We start from the raw sequence: 18106 nt of genomic DNA on the forward strand, positions 1-18106 counted from the left end.
AAAAATTAACGTTTAAATACTGTAACTGAAAAAGGTAGCCTATATAGGCTACGATAAACCTACATTAAAATTCAATTTTTATCAACTCCAGGCTAGCTGAATTTGCAAACCCAACAGGCTAGATTTGACTTGCTGGCAGCAGCTTTCCCAGGTCTGGGGTCTGGTGTAGATCTTTATTCACATGGGTGGATATCAGTCAATTTAACTCCTTTAGTTCAAAGTAGTGGCTCAGCAATTGTTTTGTTGACTTTTATATTTGTTTTGGCATTTTCGTGTAGATTTGTCATTCATTCGAACAGTAGACTAAAAAAATTGAAAATGTTAAGCCAAGCTGAGCTTGTAGAAAGATTGGAAGCAGCTACACATGCATCACTTGCTCCTCCAGACTTAGTTTCTCCGGAAGCCAGACAAGAAGCTGAAGATGTGCTTTTGTCTTTTCGCAAATCCAAAGCCCCCTACCATGTCTGCAAAGATATCTTGGGTATTTTTCTTATAACAATCCTTTTTAGAGTGTGTGAGCAACAGATTGCAATTTGACTTAATGGATAGATTTTTGTCATATTCTTTGTATCTAGTTTAATTTCTAAATTGTCTATGTTCAACAAAATTTTTGTACTTTGAACTAACAATAAACTTTAAAGAGCGGAGCACAGTGGCATCAGTTCAGTATCAAGCATCAGCAACCTTGAAAGAAGCTATTATACGTGAATGGTCTATAATTGATGAAGCTACCAGGAACAACATGCAACAATTTCTCCTTACCTATATTACAGAAAAACCCAAGTATGCAGAACAGAAGTAAACCTCAAACTGTTGATAATTGCATTATATACTCATTGCATTAAATAGTATCACTGGATTTGTGCGGGAGGGATTGTCCAATGTTCTAGCTGTTATGATCAAACGTTCAAGTTTAACAGCTAATGATGAAAGCTACCGTTTACCATTTTATCAACACCTTACAAAAATGGTTTCTTCTGGAAATCCAATACTGGTAATATTTTAATCCTATAGATTGTGGCTAACAAGTATATTTTAATTTGGGTAATTTTATGGTGTTTGCTGCAACTATCATTTAGTAAGAATAATGTACTATTTTTAGTTTTTTAATTAAAATTCTTGCTTGTTAGGAAAAAAGTGCTTGTTCAATTTTGTCAGCTTTGTGTGTGGAATTCTCCTCATCTGACAAATCAAGCAATGTTGGCATAACATGGGAACAACACGCAAAATGCAAGAGACAATTTGAGGTAACCAAAGTCATATAGTGCACCTAACTTGTTTGATAATTTAAGTGCAAACGAATTTTGGGTAAATTTTTGCTTCCATGTTATTACTTTGCAGGCAAACGATCTACAGCAGATTTTTCACCTTGTGTTGCAAGTTCTCCAACATATAGATTCATCTGCTTCCAGCTCCGGGTTGCAGGGACCTGAAGCAAACTTATGTGAAAAGTTTTTTATAATAGCCGAGCAAATTCTCAACTGGCAATTCTCTCCTGAAACTTGTATGTCACATAATAATACCTAACTACAATTGATTGATTGTTTTTTCAACTTGCCACAGACATGCGAAGAGCCACTTTGTGTCAAAATGTTGCAATGAAAGTTGCATTTAAACCCCCTAAAAAATGGAAAGAGGTGTTTCTAGACCCAAATGTTCTGGAGCTATTTTTTAAGGTAAAAGATTTTTGTTTGTTTGGTAAATATGTTGTTCTGTTTTGTAAGTAACATGCCCTTTTTTCTACCTGTAAACATTATTATGTATATTCCATTCGTTGCATGTGCAGCTACACATAAAAGTAAGGAAAAATGAAAGTTTGTGTCATGGTTCTGTGACATGCCTTGCACAGCTGGCTTCTCTAAACGGTCCAGTGTTTGAAAATGACTTATCATCTCTGCAATATCTTGGTAATTATGTCCAAGCCTTTCTTCATGTGTTTTCCAGGTATGCTAAATTGTGGCATTTCAAGGGTTATAGCCTAGGTGATTTGGTGTATAGTTTATTAAACTATTATAATATATATGTACCAAATTAAATTTAACCTTGGCTCTTTCAGAGTGTGAATTGGTCAAAAGCAAAGTTCAATGTCCAGACTTTGCCTCTTAATTGTTTGTTTAGTGACTACAAAAGCATGGAGCATGAAGTCTTGGGAACATCCAACATAATTCGAAACCTGATTGAGGTTCACAAAATTGAGGTGTGGGCTTTACTTGCAAAACAAAACAACTTGTTTGTTCCATTTCTTCAGTCTGTTACAAAGATGACTTGTGCTTTTGGAAGAGAAGCATCACATGAAGAAGAGGTGAACTAAATTAATTCTGTACATTTTTTGGACATTGTGAGAATATACAACAAATACCCTGAATGGGTCTTATAGGTTGAAACTTTGGGCATCTGTTTGTAGCTCACAATATTCATATTATTGCCTCCATGCTTATTTATGTTTGGATAGTCTAAGTTTTTAAGAAACAAAATAGATTACAGTTTAAATAATGAAATCAATGTCCAGACACTTTCCAGGCCCGTTTATTTAATTTTTACAGTTTTGCAATTTTTACATGTTTTCACAAAAATTGCAAAACTGTTTTTACAAGTTTTGCAATTTTTACATGTGTGAATAGTGGCGGATCTAGAAAAAAAATTAGGGGGGTGTCGGGTTTGGTCACGCCAATTATCGCGTTTGGCTTAGGCTAAAATAGGCATCTGGCGGTTACAAAAAACATCCCTTTGTGCCAGACTATTTCCGTCTTCGTTGTGTGAAATTGGATTCAGGGCGAGGGAGGCTTATCTGGAGAATGTCTGATTGGAAATGACATAATTTTATCGCCTTGTTCCTGTAGTAGTATTGTTTTGTGACAATGGGGGATTCTTTGCCTGTAGATTATCACGTCACATTTTTTTAAGCGCAACAAAATGCTGCAGTACTTGTACGATGGGGCATGGACGTTTAAGTCGCCTTGCACTTATCAATATACACAAAGAAATCGATATTGCTGCGGTAGTGGATAAATATATGCGAAAGAATCGGCGAAAATTAAAATAGTTGTTTAAAGCCATTTTTCAAATAATTCATGTTGATTTCTTTGCGAACTTTTGTAGTTATTGTATTAAAACTGCTGCAAAAAATTTCGTTTCAAAAACGGGTTACAAGTACCAACGGCACAGCAAAAAATTGTCTCGAAAGCGGTCATCACTGCATGAACGCGGCTGGCAAATTGCGGAGAAGAACACTGTTCCGAAGTTTTCGCTCCTACGTTGCGTACCAATAACCACAGTTTTACATCCCTCAAAACAATATAGCATAATGTTGAGGGGGGTGTTTTGAAACCCAAACACCCCGTCTAGATCCGCCACTGTTTGTCGACATAATTATCCTAAAGAGTGTTTTCATTGTGGTATAATGTTTTCAAAATAGAAAATGCATTTTTACATTCATTTTTCAAACCTGTTTTTTATGTTTGTCTAGTTACTATTGCCTAACAATTAAAATTTTTTTGCGCATATCCCATCAAACGTGATGATAATTCCCCATGTCCATGAATCTTCATTAATGACTGCTGTGAAAATGATAACATTCAAATATGCCCAGTTGCTTCACATGAAGTATGCAGTATGTTGCTAATAAATGTTATTTCCAGCTTCATGAAGATGATCAAATTTACATGGAAGCATATGAAAACCTTCTTGACACATGGACAACACTTATTGAACGCATGAGTGAACGTGATCGCACAGTATTTATTTCTCCTTGTGCAAAGGAAATTGTTACCTCTTATGTACACTGTCATACCTGTCCACCAGAGGGCTGTAGAAAGCCAGCATCAGTTGGTAAACTTTATGTAACAATATATTTTTAAAAACATAAATGATATTCTGAGAATAAATGATATTGGAGTGAGTTTTTCCAAACACTTTAAACATAAAAAAAGTTTCAAACAATGTTTTCATCTATGCTAAGCTGACATTTTTGCTAAGATATTGGTTTAAAATTATCATCATGCAACCCTACCAAAACAACGTGTTTTACCATTCTTTCATGTTATATTTTATGCTGTGACATGCATACTGTCTAAATTATGTATTTTTAGATGATGATGACTCTGAAATTGATGAGATTGAAGAAGATGACAGCGATAAATTTGCTTGTCAATTGATTTCTGTGGGCTCCCTTGCCAGAATTATTCCTCATGAAATAATACCACTTGTTACTAAGTCAGTGGCATTTGCATATCAACAGTATTTGTCAATTTATTTAGTTAGTAGAGAAAAAGGTCAGAAATTTGACTGCAGGAATCAGCCTTTGCAAGTCGGTGACCGATGGATCTGTCTTTGCAAATCATTATAATATTCCTAGAGCTCCAAAAGGAATAAAAGACGATCAGCGCCAGTATAAGATCTTTATTAAAGAAATAATAATTTCGCCCATTGTAGATTCTATTTGAATAAGACCAGAAACTGAAGATGCCAATAGGCGATATTAATATTGCTCTAATAAAGATCTTATACTGCTTTGATTGTCTTTTATTCCTTTTGGAACTGTAGGAATATTATTTTTATTTACTTAGCTTTTTTTTGGCTTAAGTGCTTGTTTTTCCATTTTACAAACATATCCTCCCATTGCCAAAAAAATTAAAATCATGTTGTCATGATTTCTTTTCTTGACAATGTTATTTGCAATTTAATAGAAAAAAAATATGTAAGGTTTGTTGTTTTCAGGTTGTTGGAAGATCGTACCAATAGACTACATAGTCACCTACAGCGAGTAAAGGAAAATGGCAATGATACTTATGTGTTTGACACCATTCTTAATGATTTATATGAAGACATTCACTGGATCATTCTTTTGGCAGGTGGTTTTTATTTCTATCATAATATTAGTTCAGAAAAATAGTCTTAACGTTAGGATTTTATTGTTTGTTGGCTTAACAACAGAATACATCACTGTTGATGCTTAATGGGGCCAATATTTTTATACACACAAAATTTTGGTCGCTGAATTTACATATGTGTTGTTGTCAGTCATTCCACATAATGTCATTTAATAGTTTTGTATATATAAATACATTAGTTGTAATGGTGATTTTCCATTTAACAAATCAAATTATTTTTTGTGCAAAACTATACTACGCAAATGATGAAATAAACTGGCATGGGCACCAACAAAACCATACAATTACTTTGAATAAAAAATAACTTTAAACTCCTGAGATCCAATAAGACTTAAAGTAATATCCTATAGTTTGTTGCTGACATTGAAAAATAGCAATTGGTTTCACGTTTAAAATTTATTTGCTATGTTTAAACATTGAATCATTTACCACCATGCTTTGTGTAATCTATAAATTTTAGCAATTTAACTTTTTTGTCACAGGTCACATTCTAGCAGATGAATGTGTTGGTGAAACAGCTCTAATACCTCAAGAGATCATCAACTACTCAATTCAACAGAAATCAGCCATTAATGAAAATATCACCCTCCAGGTTCTTGGTTCTCCTAATCAGCGGTTAGCTGACATCCCAGGAGCAGAACGGTCAACTGACTATATTGTTAGGTAAAATTAACTATTCGTCTTGGTATTATCATATTGCTTATTTCCTCAAAAGTGTGAACACTCCTACTCATAGGCATTGATTCCTATCTCCCAGAGAAGGCCAGCTTAACCTGCAAAATACCCAGGTTAGGCTGCCTACCCTGGATTTGGAAAGTGTCCGTTGCTCTTTATGCCGATATATCCACAATGACAATCATTATCTCGCATCGTCCTATAGTTAAATGCTTGCTTTTTGTTCCACTATGTAAATTTGTGGCGTGCATTTGTCCAATCGTCACAGATTGAAATGGTTTATTCATAAAAGTGATGTCCCGCAGCTTCGGATTCCGGAATTCATTTGCCGAATCGACAATAATTTTCAACACCATTAAAAAACATATATAGTATCTAGTGTGTATTTTCAGTGTATTACAAAATCTTACAAACTACGCCAAAACTAATGAGTTCAGTGATCAAAAACCACTAAGCCCGTAAATTGACTCAGCACTCGCAGGACCAGTCCATTACTAATACATCTCAGAACCTGTGGGCCGAGTAATGATTTTACTTGACCTAACCTGGAAAAAAATTGACGCCTATGCTCCTATTACTCGCTTTGTGTAAATGCCAGAGCATGTTAATTAAAGCCTGAGGAACTCCAAATTTTTAGCATTGTGTTTGTTTTGCAATTAATGCCTTATAGTGTGCACTAATTTGATCACATTCAAGCTGGGTTTTGGTGATAAATTAACTTTAATTGCATGTTGCCATTGGTTCAACACCCAACTGTTACGTTGTTGTACAGATTGACATCTGCTGTTATACGCCTTGGTCAGGTTGAAAGCCAAGCTTTGGAATTAGGAATGATTGAAATTCTCAGTCCCCAGCTTGCTCGCGATTTAATGTGGTTTTTTAAATTGTGGGTGTCCACATACCTGTTATACAATGAAGATTTTTACAAAGAGGTCAGTTGTTATTTTGAAATGAATTGAGTGGATTTAAATATTTGGAACATTTAATTTCTTCCATGGTCAAATTAATCCTAATACATCATACATTTGTTTTTGCAAAAACCCTTTTTGCAAAAATTTTGCGCACTTCTCTTTATTTCAACTTCAATGAAACACCATTGTAGTGTTGTTCAAACTTAATGAAATCTGTCTTATAGTTAAGTCCAGTGTTATCCAGCGCTTTTGGAAGAAATTCCCAGGGAGCAAAATGGCTGACAACTTACCTAATTACCAAAATTTACATTGTGTTGTCATTTTGGACAGCAGAAATAGCAGTACTTGATAACACAACTGATCTTCTGCTGGCTCTGGTCGACCATCCAGAGCGGTATGTGCAACATTTGTTTACCACATGACACATGACTATTTTACTTTTTATGAGCCAATGCTTTGCTGTTGTTTTCATTCATCACCAAGTCCAACCTATCCAAATGAGTTTTGTGTTTATTAAACTTTCTCAAGTCATTTTCACCCTTGTTTATGCTAGTATAATATTTTCTTAGGTGATGTTTTTAGAGGTGATTTCAAAGAATAAAATTGTCAACAATAAATTTATACAACTTGAAATACAGATGGATGATACAAAATATATAGATCAAGTAAAAATATTTTTCATTCACCTCTGCAAACAGTTCAGAAATACTGAGAGTATGGTCATAACCACACTGCAGAGAAAAAGTTAACAAGCCATTCTTTTGTCATTTGCCATTTCTCATTTGTTTCGTTATAAAGTATGTTTTGTAAGCAAGTTTTAAAACATTTGTAGATTAGCCATATTCTGTTCACTACTTTTCTTGCATTAGAATTAAACTTTATCACCAAACTGCCATTTATAACGTGATTTGTGGATGAAATAATTGTCTGGATACTTGGTGTTGTAATTTGCTTTAAACTTTATAAATGTTGCTTGTAGATGTTGTCAAGTTGTTGAGTGTTCCGACTTTTGGAAGCTTGGGGCTCAGTTTTGCAACAACCAACCACCATTGAACATGCTTCCACATGCCATTAAACAAAACATCATGTCATCACTTGTGTTGGCTGGATCTGCAAAAATGAATGTCTACAAGGATAAATACTGGCAACAGGTTAACATGCTGTGTAATATTGGCTAATGTTATAGCCTAACAAAACAACAAAACAAGCATGCAACACTGGAAATTTTATGATTAATGTTATAGCCAGATTTTCACTTGATTTGTTGTGGAACCCAGTATGATGTTTCAAACGAAACATGTCCAATTACTTTTTGTTTGATGTCAGTGGTTAGTGTTCCCCAAGTGTATATTTGTTAATACAGCATGTAATGAAAGTTTGCTTTTAATTTGTTATTTTTATATTTGTTTGCACTTGGGTTTCATAACTGTAGTGTAAATTGCAGCGGAACACCATTTTTTAGTATCAGAGTTTGTGGTTCATACAGCATTTTGTATTTTTAGACCTTGGACCCTCTTCCAAGAAGATACCAAGAACTTGTATCAAAAGAATGGTTCCTGAAAGCATCACAGGATAAAAACATTCAAACAGAAGTTTCTGAAATCCTAACATTGCTTCAAGGAGTTGCCATTTCGTCACGACCAGACAATGCTTCAATATTATTCAGCTATCTCTCTCCTGTTATAGCAGGTTTGCTTTTGTATAAAGTGGGCAATCCCATAATAGCAAATTTTGATGTCATAATTTATGGTTCCCATAATAACATGTATTTTGATTTGGTCTATAAATTATGATTGGCAGTTACAACAAATTATACCTCAGAGTTTTATATTCACTTTCAAATTTTACTTTATTCCATTGTTCAGATTGTCCCAAGTTGCTGTCTGTCTATCACAATTGTGAGAACTTGGTGATCCTTATATTGGAACTTCTTGTGGAGGTTGCACACAAGCAGATGTGTTACCTAAATCAAGTATGTTCAAGTTTTCTGTTTTAATGCAAGTGACAACCATGTCTATGTTTTCCATGCGTAAAAATTAGGTTGGCACCTGAAAGGTTACGTCTGAGACACATAGTCTGAGAAAGTTATGGAATGTGCACATCAGCATTAGGTATACCATTATTGTCTGAGGAAAGTCATACTTACTGGTCTTACATGCTTTGTAGTAGGATGTATGGTAGTGACTTCAAATACAAATCTGTGCTTACAATACACAGGTGTAGATTAAAAATGTAGAAAATTCCTGTTTAAAATCTGGGGAGTATTATGTTTTTTTTTTGTTTACTATTGATTAATAAGTAAACACACTATTCTACTGCTATGTATGTTGTTTGCTTCACTTGTAGTTTTTTCATATACAGTATATTTTATGCAGTATTTTGAAAAAGTGCCAAGAATGTGGGACAAATTTCCTGCATAAATTTAATAAAATCAAAAAAAATTGAGTAAATTTACAAAGTAGTTGTCAAAACTTGCTGTAAGTTGTTTGCTAGAATCTAAGTTACCTGCAAAAGATTTGTTTATATATAACACATATATATATTTACAAAAGTTGCAAAAAATCATTTAAAAAATGTTCACATAATAAAATTATATCCAACTGATGCACCACTATAAAAAAATATATGCAGAGCTTAGGTACAAACTGGAAAGTAATCGATTTTTGATACACATGACTGGAGAAACAGCATTGCTTCATTTGCTAAGCAGCCTTTTTTCCCATTTCACATGCTAGACATTTCTGGCTATTGTTTGCTGATGGGACCGATTTTAATGTGTCGTATCAGATTTTGTTGGTGGCATTTGATAGCTAGTGGTGTTCCTGTAGGTATTGTGAGCATAGTGCGAGAATGTTTGGTTAGGACAGTGGCATTGTGTCGACTGGTTTGGATAAGTGAGTGTATACAAATTAAACAGTCCTATTGTGCCATGGTGTTTATACAAAATGTGGAAAATTTGGCGCGGCAAGAAAAGGTAAAATTTTTGTTGTTTGTGTTTGTAGCTAGTATTAAATAGTACTTTTAATCTTTGTAAGTTGAAGCATTGTCTTTGTATAAGCTTTGTGTGTTTAAATGTTTGTTTTGCAGAAAACTTGTATGTTTTGTGGTTAGCATTTCCTTTTTTTACTTACTGTGGAAGAATTACACAAGTCCACCCAGTGCAGGTAAGTCGTCAATCAAGATTTTCCTTTTAAATTTTTTGCAAGTTTAAATTCGTTTTTTATACTTTAGTCGTGAGTAACTTCCCCACTTCAGCAGGGGAAAAAAGAAACCCTTTTCAAGCTGTTGATGATCTCCCCTGGGTTGAGCCAAATGACAACCAAAACACTGTTGACAACGAAACATTTGTTAATTGTCAGTCCTCCGGTTTTATTGATACAACAGGCTACCCACTTATTGATGCCCATGCTGTGTTTTGTGGAGATATTGCACGAAATGAACAGCAGCGGGCAATCTTGTTTGGAATTATGTCCATAACTTATGCCCTTCAGTGCAACACCTCGTTGAGCAAGGTGAACTTTTATTTTAGCAAAATTACACAAACAGTGCTTAGCGTTTAAATTGTGGTAAGGTTGTTGGCCGCCTGGATAATGTTTAACTGTAAATTGTTGGGAGGTGATAAACCTTGGGTTGACAATTTTCTGTAACATGACAATTACAGAAAATCTGCTCATCTCATAAAAGCCGAGAGTCGCTTGTGCTTTGGTAACCTTTAATGTTGACGCATATATTCCTAATAACTGCAGACGTTTTTATGACTTTTACGCTAAAAAATACAGGTGTTTTTATTAAAATGCAGGTATGTGATCTTGCCATTTTGTTGCCTAAGAAATTTGTGGTCAGTTTGAGGAACGTGTCCGTACGTGGAGAACGTAATATCATTACCACCTCCGATGTGTCGTTATTACAGCTGAACGAAGAAAAAGAAATTCATCTTTTTCGTGAAGGACCTATTTCTAAAAAGTTTTTCTTTTTGCCGAAAACCTTGTCATCCCCATTCCTTGTTCTATCGCTACTCAGGGCTGTTGCAAGCCATTGTTCTACTCAGGTAAAATATAATTTTTGTATGTTAATATTTAATTGACTGATAAATTTCATTCCTGTCAGTTGCTGCCCTTCCCAATATATATTAAATTGTGTGTCTGCATGTATGTGCAAAGAAATAAATTGTAAATACTATAACAGTTGAAAGAGTAAAACTTTATTTTGAAATGTGTTGTAAGCAAGTGCGACCGCGCCTTTTATAACTTCCGTGTATTTTTTCCAACCCAGTTCTTGACTTAACGAGCTCTTTTCAGCAGCAATAATTTTAGGTTGTCAAAATACGTCAACGATATCTGGCGTTCTTAGCAAAGACGCTTTTAACACATCCTACATTTCCTACCACTACAGTATGTTACTGTCAAGCTGTTAATATTTTGTCATTACAGATACCATTGTCAAGGAAATATTTCGCAACGATACGGAATTTGAATCACAAATCCTTTCTTTATCCAACATTCTGTCTGTACGTTGGCAAAATTGGGAGTAGCATAAAGCAGGCTTTTATTTTCAGTCCCGAAGCTTGCAACGAAACAAACATAGACAACATTTGCGTTGTACACAGCTTATTGCTATAAACCAGAATATTGAACGAGTCAACATGAGCTGAGAAGGAACTACTGTTGATAATCACTGTTTACTCGCATGAGTAATTCCTCTTTGTTTAGTATCCATTCGATTTTGTGCAAACAGAATAACCAGCACATTTCATTTCTCTATCACATATTGACTGCTGGGTAAGGTGTACTGCTGGTGCTCGTTCCCATGTACTTCAAGGTTGTATTTCTAAAGAATTTTCTGAGAAGACCCCAATCCATAACTCGCTATATAGCAAAGTCAATTTTTTTCATACCGATGTAAAAGTATTACATAAAAAATGGAATTTTGTCACCTTTGCAGTACTGGATTGTTTTACACATGTTATTGATACCTACCAACCCCATTGCTATGCCTATTAGAATGGACAGAGGCCTCGAAGTAGATACTTCGCAAAAAAATACGTAAAAAATGATTTTTTTCCTTTATAGGTTTCATTGAAAATTTTTAGTGAAATTTAGTACCCTTTTCTTCAATACTTTCTTCAAACCTTGTTACAATTTGTGTGTTGCATTTGGTTCCATGTGTCTCACATTGTAAACTATGCAGAAATACCATTTTATTTAAGCTTTATTGTATCAAAATATGAATCAATAAAAGAATACCTACGGGAATGCGTGTTTTGTTTTGGATGCTCGTATTCAGTTGATTGTTTGTTCAACCACAATATGAACAAACTATTTCGTTTTTTTTCCTGGCAGTTCAGTGAATTTTTTGTATTACTTTTCCCATGAAGAAAAACCATACCTTTGTCTGTATGGCCCATTTGTTAAATGTGGCCGTAAAGATACTGTTTGAATTATATTTACAGCCCATTTCCCGGCGCCACTCGTCTAAAATGTCGAGTGGGAAGCAAACCCTGACAAAAATATGTTTGAATTCCCCGGCGCATGTGTTTGTGCAAGTTCAAAGGTTGCCTTATTACTGATGGATGCACAATCGAACTGAAATAACTGATGTATGTTTTGTCTTAATCGACTTTTAAGCAAACATACAACACGTAAACACGCATAACATTCTCAGATACTTTCGGTTGATCCGATTACTCATGCTGTTTAAACTGAAATATTTGTTGCAGTTTTTTTTGCGTTTTTAACTTTGTTTTTGTAAAGCCCGAATGTTTACCACATATACGTTTTTTAAATTCTTTTGTGGTAAATTCGTTCATATTATATATCACTCCAAACAATATTACTTGTCAAATGTTTTTGTCAATGCGATTGTCATTAACTTGGTAAAGCTATAGAACAAAATATAACCAGATGATTTACTGGTGTCCTTAAAATTGTTTTGTCACTTTACCTGATATGTTTCCCACGTTGAAGCCTAGTGCAGTTTAAACCTCAGATAATTTATTAACTTCTATGCATGACACATTTTTTCGCTACTGTTCGTGTAATATCACTCCTTCCCTTCTTAACCAATCCAAGTGTTCTTTCCACGACAAAAAGTCACTTATTTGTTTAGTAGCCAAAGGGTAAAACTGGATGGGTTTGATTTGACAATGTTATTATATTTCGTTTTTGTAACATACCACCTTGTTGGAAACCACCTTGTATTATCACAAATTACTAATCTATTCGTTGTTTCGGTAAAAAAACAACGAAACATTTAACATTTTGTGATGAAATAATTACCATTATAAATAAAATATGTTAATTGCTTGAGCACGTGGGGCCAAAGAGAAAACAAATCAATGATCCAGGACCTTTTTATTTGTGATTGCCAGGCTTGTCTAATTATGCACACGCTCTTTTACAGACCCAGTGTCAACACATGTACGAGTGGGCGATGGAGGTCCTGAAATCCTACAGCAAACACAACCTTGGTAAACAAAGTCGTGAAGCTGAAGAGGAAGCTTTCCAAGATCTTTCTCTTATTATCGAATTGCTGACGCACATCCTATCCAAAGACTTTATAGACTTTAGCGACACCGGTTTGTGATACTTTACCTGCATTCCTTACATTGTTTTGAGACCTTGCTTAAGCATGATTCTTTTATGTGTAAACAATGACCACTGCGTCGAACAACCTAATTGTACAACTTGCCTTCTTAAAGCTATGTTTGTTGCGGTATGGAATGTGAATTAGTCAAGTATTCCAACGATGCTTTTTTACCAGGAAAAAAAGTTTTATGGCGTCTAATTTTCCTTCCAAAAACATCTTGCTGTTTTTTGCTATTTACACAAACAGTAGACGTTTAGCACGCGAACATACTTAGCAAGAATGTTTTTAATGCTTTTAACCGGCTGATGTTCCTTTTTCACAATTAGCAAACAAAGCATGACGTTTTATGTTTCAAACTTCCGCTATTAGGCCGGGTTATACAGCCAAAGGCCTGCAATAAATCCTAAAGTGGCGCAATAAAATCTGCTGCTTGGTCTGGAGAAAGCTTTCTGTTTTGATTTTCATTTGATTTGTTTGATACATTTTCTGATTGCATCATAGAAACAAGCAAGCTGTTTGTGCATTGAATTGGTTTTAGTTTGTCTTAAAAAAGTAGTATAATCGCGCATTGCAATTATGATAATCTATCCCAGCAGTAAAAGTTTTTACAAAGATCGTGATTGTATCAAACACTCAAAATTCTCTGGCGTGGATCCGTGTGTAACGTTGCTAGATTATCTTTACTTATTCAATCTTTGTTTTATTAATTTATCAAATGACTGCAATATAAATGTTACTTTGTTCCAGACAATTTTTAAAACGTTTTATTTATTTGCAAGAGAACGAACTTCATGCTGAAGTTGTGATCAGACAACCCGAAAACGAGATTTCGGCAGCGGATGTTGTCCTCTATGGACTTGGAATAATTCTCCCGCATATGAATTCACAACTTCTCCTCTACCCCTCATTGTGCAGGTAAGTTCCTTTTTATGTTGCCAACAGCTTGAATGAGTAAATGTTTGGTAGAGTTTCGGCTGTTTTGTTTGCACTACTTGTCCAAGAGACATTTTGACGTTCTAACACTTTTGCCCACAGTAAGGTTTTGCGAAATGTTACACGAGAAGAATTCCGATTGTTAAAGGACATGAGTTGAAATACTTTTTTCAGTTGAACTGCAAATTATCACTGTTTTTATTTTTTTAGTCAATACTACAAGTTGGTCACCTTTTTATGCGAGATTTACCCGGAGAAAATTGAGAAACTACCTCGTGATTTAATGCGGGCTTTCATCCATTCCTTACAACTCGGTCTCAGCTCGTATCCTTTTATAAGAACAAACATACGGTTATGTTCGATATCGTATCAAAATTAATTATCTTGTATCGTTGAACTTTGAAGTAAACATACGACCTTTGCTGTAAAGTTACTGTAACCCCAAATTCACATAAAGCTTGTTTGTTTAAACTTTCAATTAAAGTTTCATACGAACTGCTGTACATATATTTAACTTTAGGCATTAAACGTTTTTCATTGCCTTTTAGAAACTAGTTCATGCAAAATATAGTGACCATGGAAATAATGGCCAATTGAAATATGATAATAGATATGAACACTTTCTAACTCGTCTTCATAATAAACAGTTTTCTATTGCCTCATGCCACAGAACCAAATTCTCCAGAATTACGAACATAGCTTGCGATTTTATAAACTTTCAACACAAACAAAATCTCATATTGCAAAAACTTTGAGATGCGTTGACTATTAAACTGCAGACATATAAACATGAACCGGAAATTCAAAGTGTACGGAACTGTAACATAAGTCATAAAACAAATATTCTTAACTTTCTATCACATAAGATACGGGAGCGATAATTGCAAGTTATGTTTGGAAGCTGTGGAAGGTCTTGCTCTGCAATGCATTAAGACTAAAGAACAACCATCGGAACTTCATGTCGCAACGTTGTCGTTTATTAGGGTGAGAAAAGTAGTTGTTTTAGAAACGATAATAATATTTATTGATTCAACTTATTAATTTAGAATTATGCTTACGGTTTCCTGGAATGAAAAGGAATTAATATGTATCGATGTACTTTTTCTGTTTGTTTGAATATTTTGTTAACAGGCGAACGATTTCAGTCTTATATGTAAATATCTCACTAATCTTGTAGCGAAAAGAGAACAACGTTAAACATTGTTTGCTGTACGGTTGGACCGTATTTGCGATATTTTTCTAAATTTGGCATAGTTAACATTGTGTATACAAGCATATTTACTTTCTGTGTCTATACCTGTCGGTAACAGATGGTCTTCGAATTGACGTCATGTCCTCTGTTGAAATTGGTGTTTGTAGGGAATGACAACAGATTTATACTACTGTAACCGAAATTAGCTTGTCTTGGGCCTAGGCTACTCTGCACTAACGGTTTATCGCAGAGGCCTGGAGTCACACGACCAAGGTGGCTATTTTTGTAATACAATAGAAAAACGCTAATAGGTATAAAAAGAATAAAACGATAAAAGCGCGAATAAAACAACGTTTGTTCTAAGACTGGCACAAAATACACATTCCACTACGACTAGCGTTCATCAGCAATTACCACATAAGATCTCCCACCAAAAACAGTGTTTACCACACGCCACCACCAGAGAACTGTCTGGCTTTTCGCTCATTATTTCTCTCGCCAGCGCTTGACCAATCATTTCTGCCCGCGTTTGCCACGCAAGCATGATCACTCGGGCATATTAAAACGAGTAAATTGCAAAATAATTACAAATATATTATAAAGGTGAGTGTGAAAAGTAAACAAAGAAAAACATGTGAGTTAAAGTGAAGGTGAAGTGAAAATACAAAAAGAAATAAAGCGTGTGAAAAACAAAACGAACAAAGACGTTTACACTACTTCACAAATATATCTTACCATTCCTTTTATGATTCGAGCTAAACTCTGTTTAATTTTAGTTGGTCTTCGACTCTCTTATTGTCCACGCCGCGGATCTTGATTTATTGCGAACAGCTGGCGAAACATTTTACTCCCTACTTTGTTTCCAACCACAGCAAAGTACAATGGTGTTCGGACAAGTAAGTCGTTATATTCTGGTTTCCAAAAACAAGATTTTCTAAGCTGTTAAATGAACATTTGCGGAACAAATGTGTGCTATCACCCTCGATTAAAGGCAGGTTTAATTGTGAAAATAATTTGGTTATTTCTTGTGAAAGTGATACGATATATTTGCTGGGCATTTTTCCCCAACAAGAAAGCCTAATCCCATAGTATCATTTATTTTGTCCCATATAGAGGCTTTTTTAAAAATGCCTTTTTCCTTTTCGAAATGCACAGTGATTATGATGCTTAGATAAGATTTGTGAACTGGACAGCGCACTTACTATTTCACTTTCTTTCCTGTGTCAGGTCGTCGAAAGCCAATCTGACCCTTCGTACAAAGAAAGACTTGCAAACGCTTTTCGTTCCTTGATTCCAGCCCCGGAAAATCTTCTTCCCGATCGTCCGCACCGAACAGCATTTCTGAAAACATTGGAAAGCATTATTTTTGAAATCAGAGGAATACTTTGTGTTAAATGATGACAGTTTTTGAAGTTTTATTTAATCCTAGGAAATTGTAGCTGATTTACTCATCACGTCCACTTAAGTACCTTTTTGGTTTATTTCCGCAAGATTAAGTTTAACCTAAGTAGCTTTTTTCCTTATAAGTTTTGTCACACACAAGTCTGAAAATACTTTGCGCTGCACTGTATTGAAACTGTTTTACATGGCAATGTTTACAGGAAAATTACATTTACTTACTCCTAATGCTAAGAGAGAAAGCGATAGTTTTGGTGTTTGACATACCCGTTTCCATTGTATAATGTTTTTGTATTGTTGCATAGGACTTGCTATGAGACAAGAAAATGGTTATAAAATATTACTAAGCAAACTTAATTCACAAAAATTGATTGATTTTTATGAATTAGATTGAATGAACCACTGTTTGATTTGTGAAAATGATTGAAATATGTGTCCATTGTGTCTGTCCAAATGTGTTAACCACTTCTCTCATTGTGCAATAGTAAAAACTTGTCAGATCTGTAAATCTTTCCAGTTTTTGCTCCCCTTTCTCACAAAACAGTTTGCCTAAATGTGCCAATTACAGCACGTAACGATTCTGTACGTCAATTTGATTTTGTGGACTCCCATTGTTTTTTAATCGAGAATGGTATTAGTTGAAATGTTTGACCATTTTTGTTTTCTGTTTGACCATTTTTGTTTTCTCGGAGGACTTTGTTGCGTTTGTGTTCAACTTCTTCCACCTATGTTGACAGTAGTCACACTAAATACATGTTTGCGAGTTTTGGGAAACACTCCATTACGAATTTTTTTGTGTGCACATACGTTTGTGATTATTTTTTTCTTTTCAAGTGCCTTCGCCTTCAAAAACTCCACAGAAGGAACTTATTCTCCTGTTTTAACTTTTTCCCTGTTTCAGGATGTAGATGTTGTTTCCAAGTTATATTTAACCTCGCGGGTGGCAATGTCTCACATCTGTAGAAGATGTTTAACTGTCGGGACAAACGTCTTATTTGAAATTTCCTCATGGAAGCAAAACACCACTGCTGTACTATGTCAGGTGCATGTCGCGATGTGCAAAAGTTTTGTTTAGCGCTGCTAACTGAACATTTAATTTTTTTACTTCAAACCAATTTTTTAAATATTTTTGATCATTTTGATTTTGTATGATCAATTTTTGTCTAACTTCGAATTGTCTGTTTTAGATAAGATTATGTTCCGAATTGTGGGCTCCACAAATCAGTTTATTTACCATTTTATTATGCCATGTTGTCGGTTAAATCGCAATGCATTTTTGCCTGTACAGTTCATGGTTTAAATTTACATTTTTCAGTTGGATGTAAAAAACAAACGACTATCGAAGTTTCATACATCCGCGCGTTCATCATTCCGTCCGTGGGTCCCAGAAATTAGTAGTGGAGGAGTTAACCTGATGAAAGAAAAGCAAATCCGCTACTCGGACGATTACATTCAGTATTAACGTTTTTAAATAGTTTTACACAGCTGGACTCCACACGCCAATTAAACCATCGAAATATGCT

The 18106-nt window shown here is 34.8% G+C and overlaps 2 protein-coding genes across 4 annotated transcripts; both read left to right on the forward strand.

Annotated features, from left to right (window-relative positions):
* Window positions 1-282: 282 nt before the first annotated feature.
* LOC145893962 (exportin-4-like) lies at window positions 283-18038 on the forward strand. Its single transcript, XM_082982377.1, has 24 exons — window positions 283-481; window positions 642-783; window positions 850-994; window positions 1131-1247; window positions 1342-1504; window positions 1564-1676; window positions 1787-1944; window positions 2119-2302; window positions 3639-3828; window positions 4089-4212; window positions 4717-4850; window positions 5372-5552; window positions 6337-6496; window positions 6700-6869; window positions 7455-7626; window positions 7978-8164; window positions 8341-8447; window positions 12875-13049; window positions 13840-13975; window positions 14204-14317; window positions 14860-14977; window positions 15962-16081; window positions 16413-17625; window positions 17899-18038. The coding sequence occupies exons 1-23, from the start codon at window positions 319-321 to the stop codon at window positions 16581-16583; spliced, it is 3444 nt and encodes a 1147-aa protein (XP_082838503.1). The 5' UTR covers window positions 283-318; the 3' UTR covers window positions 16584-17625; window positions 17899-18038.
* Window positions 9022-11725, forward strand: LOC145893963 (uncharacterized). 3 transcript variants are annotated; one of them, XM_082982378.1, is made up of 5 exons: window positions 9022-9449; window positions 9563-9639; window positions 9707-9987; window positions 10275-10523; window positions 10906-11725. In XM_082982378.1, the coding sequence occupies exons 1-5, from the start codon at window positions 9421-9423 to the stop codon at window positions 11092-11094; spliced, it is 825 nt and encodes a 274-aa protein (XP_082838504.1). In that variant the 5' UTR covers window positions 9022-9420; the 3' UTR covers window positions 11095-11725. The 3 variants fall into 3 exon arrangements, with proteins under 3 accessions (XP_082838504.1, XP_082838505.1, XP_082838506.1); XM_082982379.1 differs by having other exon boundaries at window positions 9731-9987; XM_082982380.1 differs by having other exon boundaries at window positions 9734-9987.
* Window positions 18039-18106: the final 68 nt, after the last annotated feature.

Source organism: Ascidia mentula, chromosome 3 (assembly GCF_947561715.1).
Source record: "Ascidia mentula chromosome 3, kaAscMent1.1, whole genome shotgun sequence".
Classification (NCBI taxonomy): Eukaryota; Metazoa; Chordata; class Ascidiacea; order Phlebobranchia; family Ascidiidae; genus Ascidia; species Ascidia mentula.

Bases quoted from the DNA above. Each gene is read 5' to 3' on its own strand.
- LOC145893962 (XM_082982377.1), top strand. From the start codon at position 319: ATGTTAAGCCAAGCTGAGCTTGTAGAAAGATTGGAAGCAGCTACACAT. The intron at 4,851-5,371 runs GTGGTTTTTATT...TTTTTGTCACAG, and splicing joins CTGGATCATTCTTTTGGCAG to GTCACATTCTAGCAGATGAA. The intron at 16,082-16,412 runs GTAAGTCGTTAT...TTCCTGTGTCAG, and splicing joins GTACAATGGTGTTCGGACAA to GTCGTCGAAAGCCAATCTGA.
- LOC145893963 (XM_082982378.1), top strand. From the start codon at position 9,421: ATGTGGAAAATTTGGCGCGGCAAGAAAAG. The intron at 9,450-9,562 runs GTAAAATTTTTG...TTTGTTTTGCAG, and splicing joins ATTTGGCGCGGCAAGAAAAG to AAAACTTGTATGTTTTGTGG. The intron at 10,524-10,905 runs GTAAAATATAAT...TTGTCATTACAG, and splicing joins CAAGCCATTGTTCTACTCAG to ATACCATTGTCAAGGAAATA.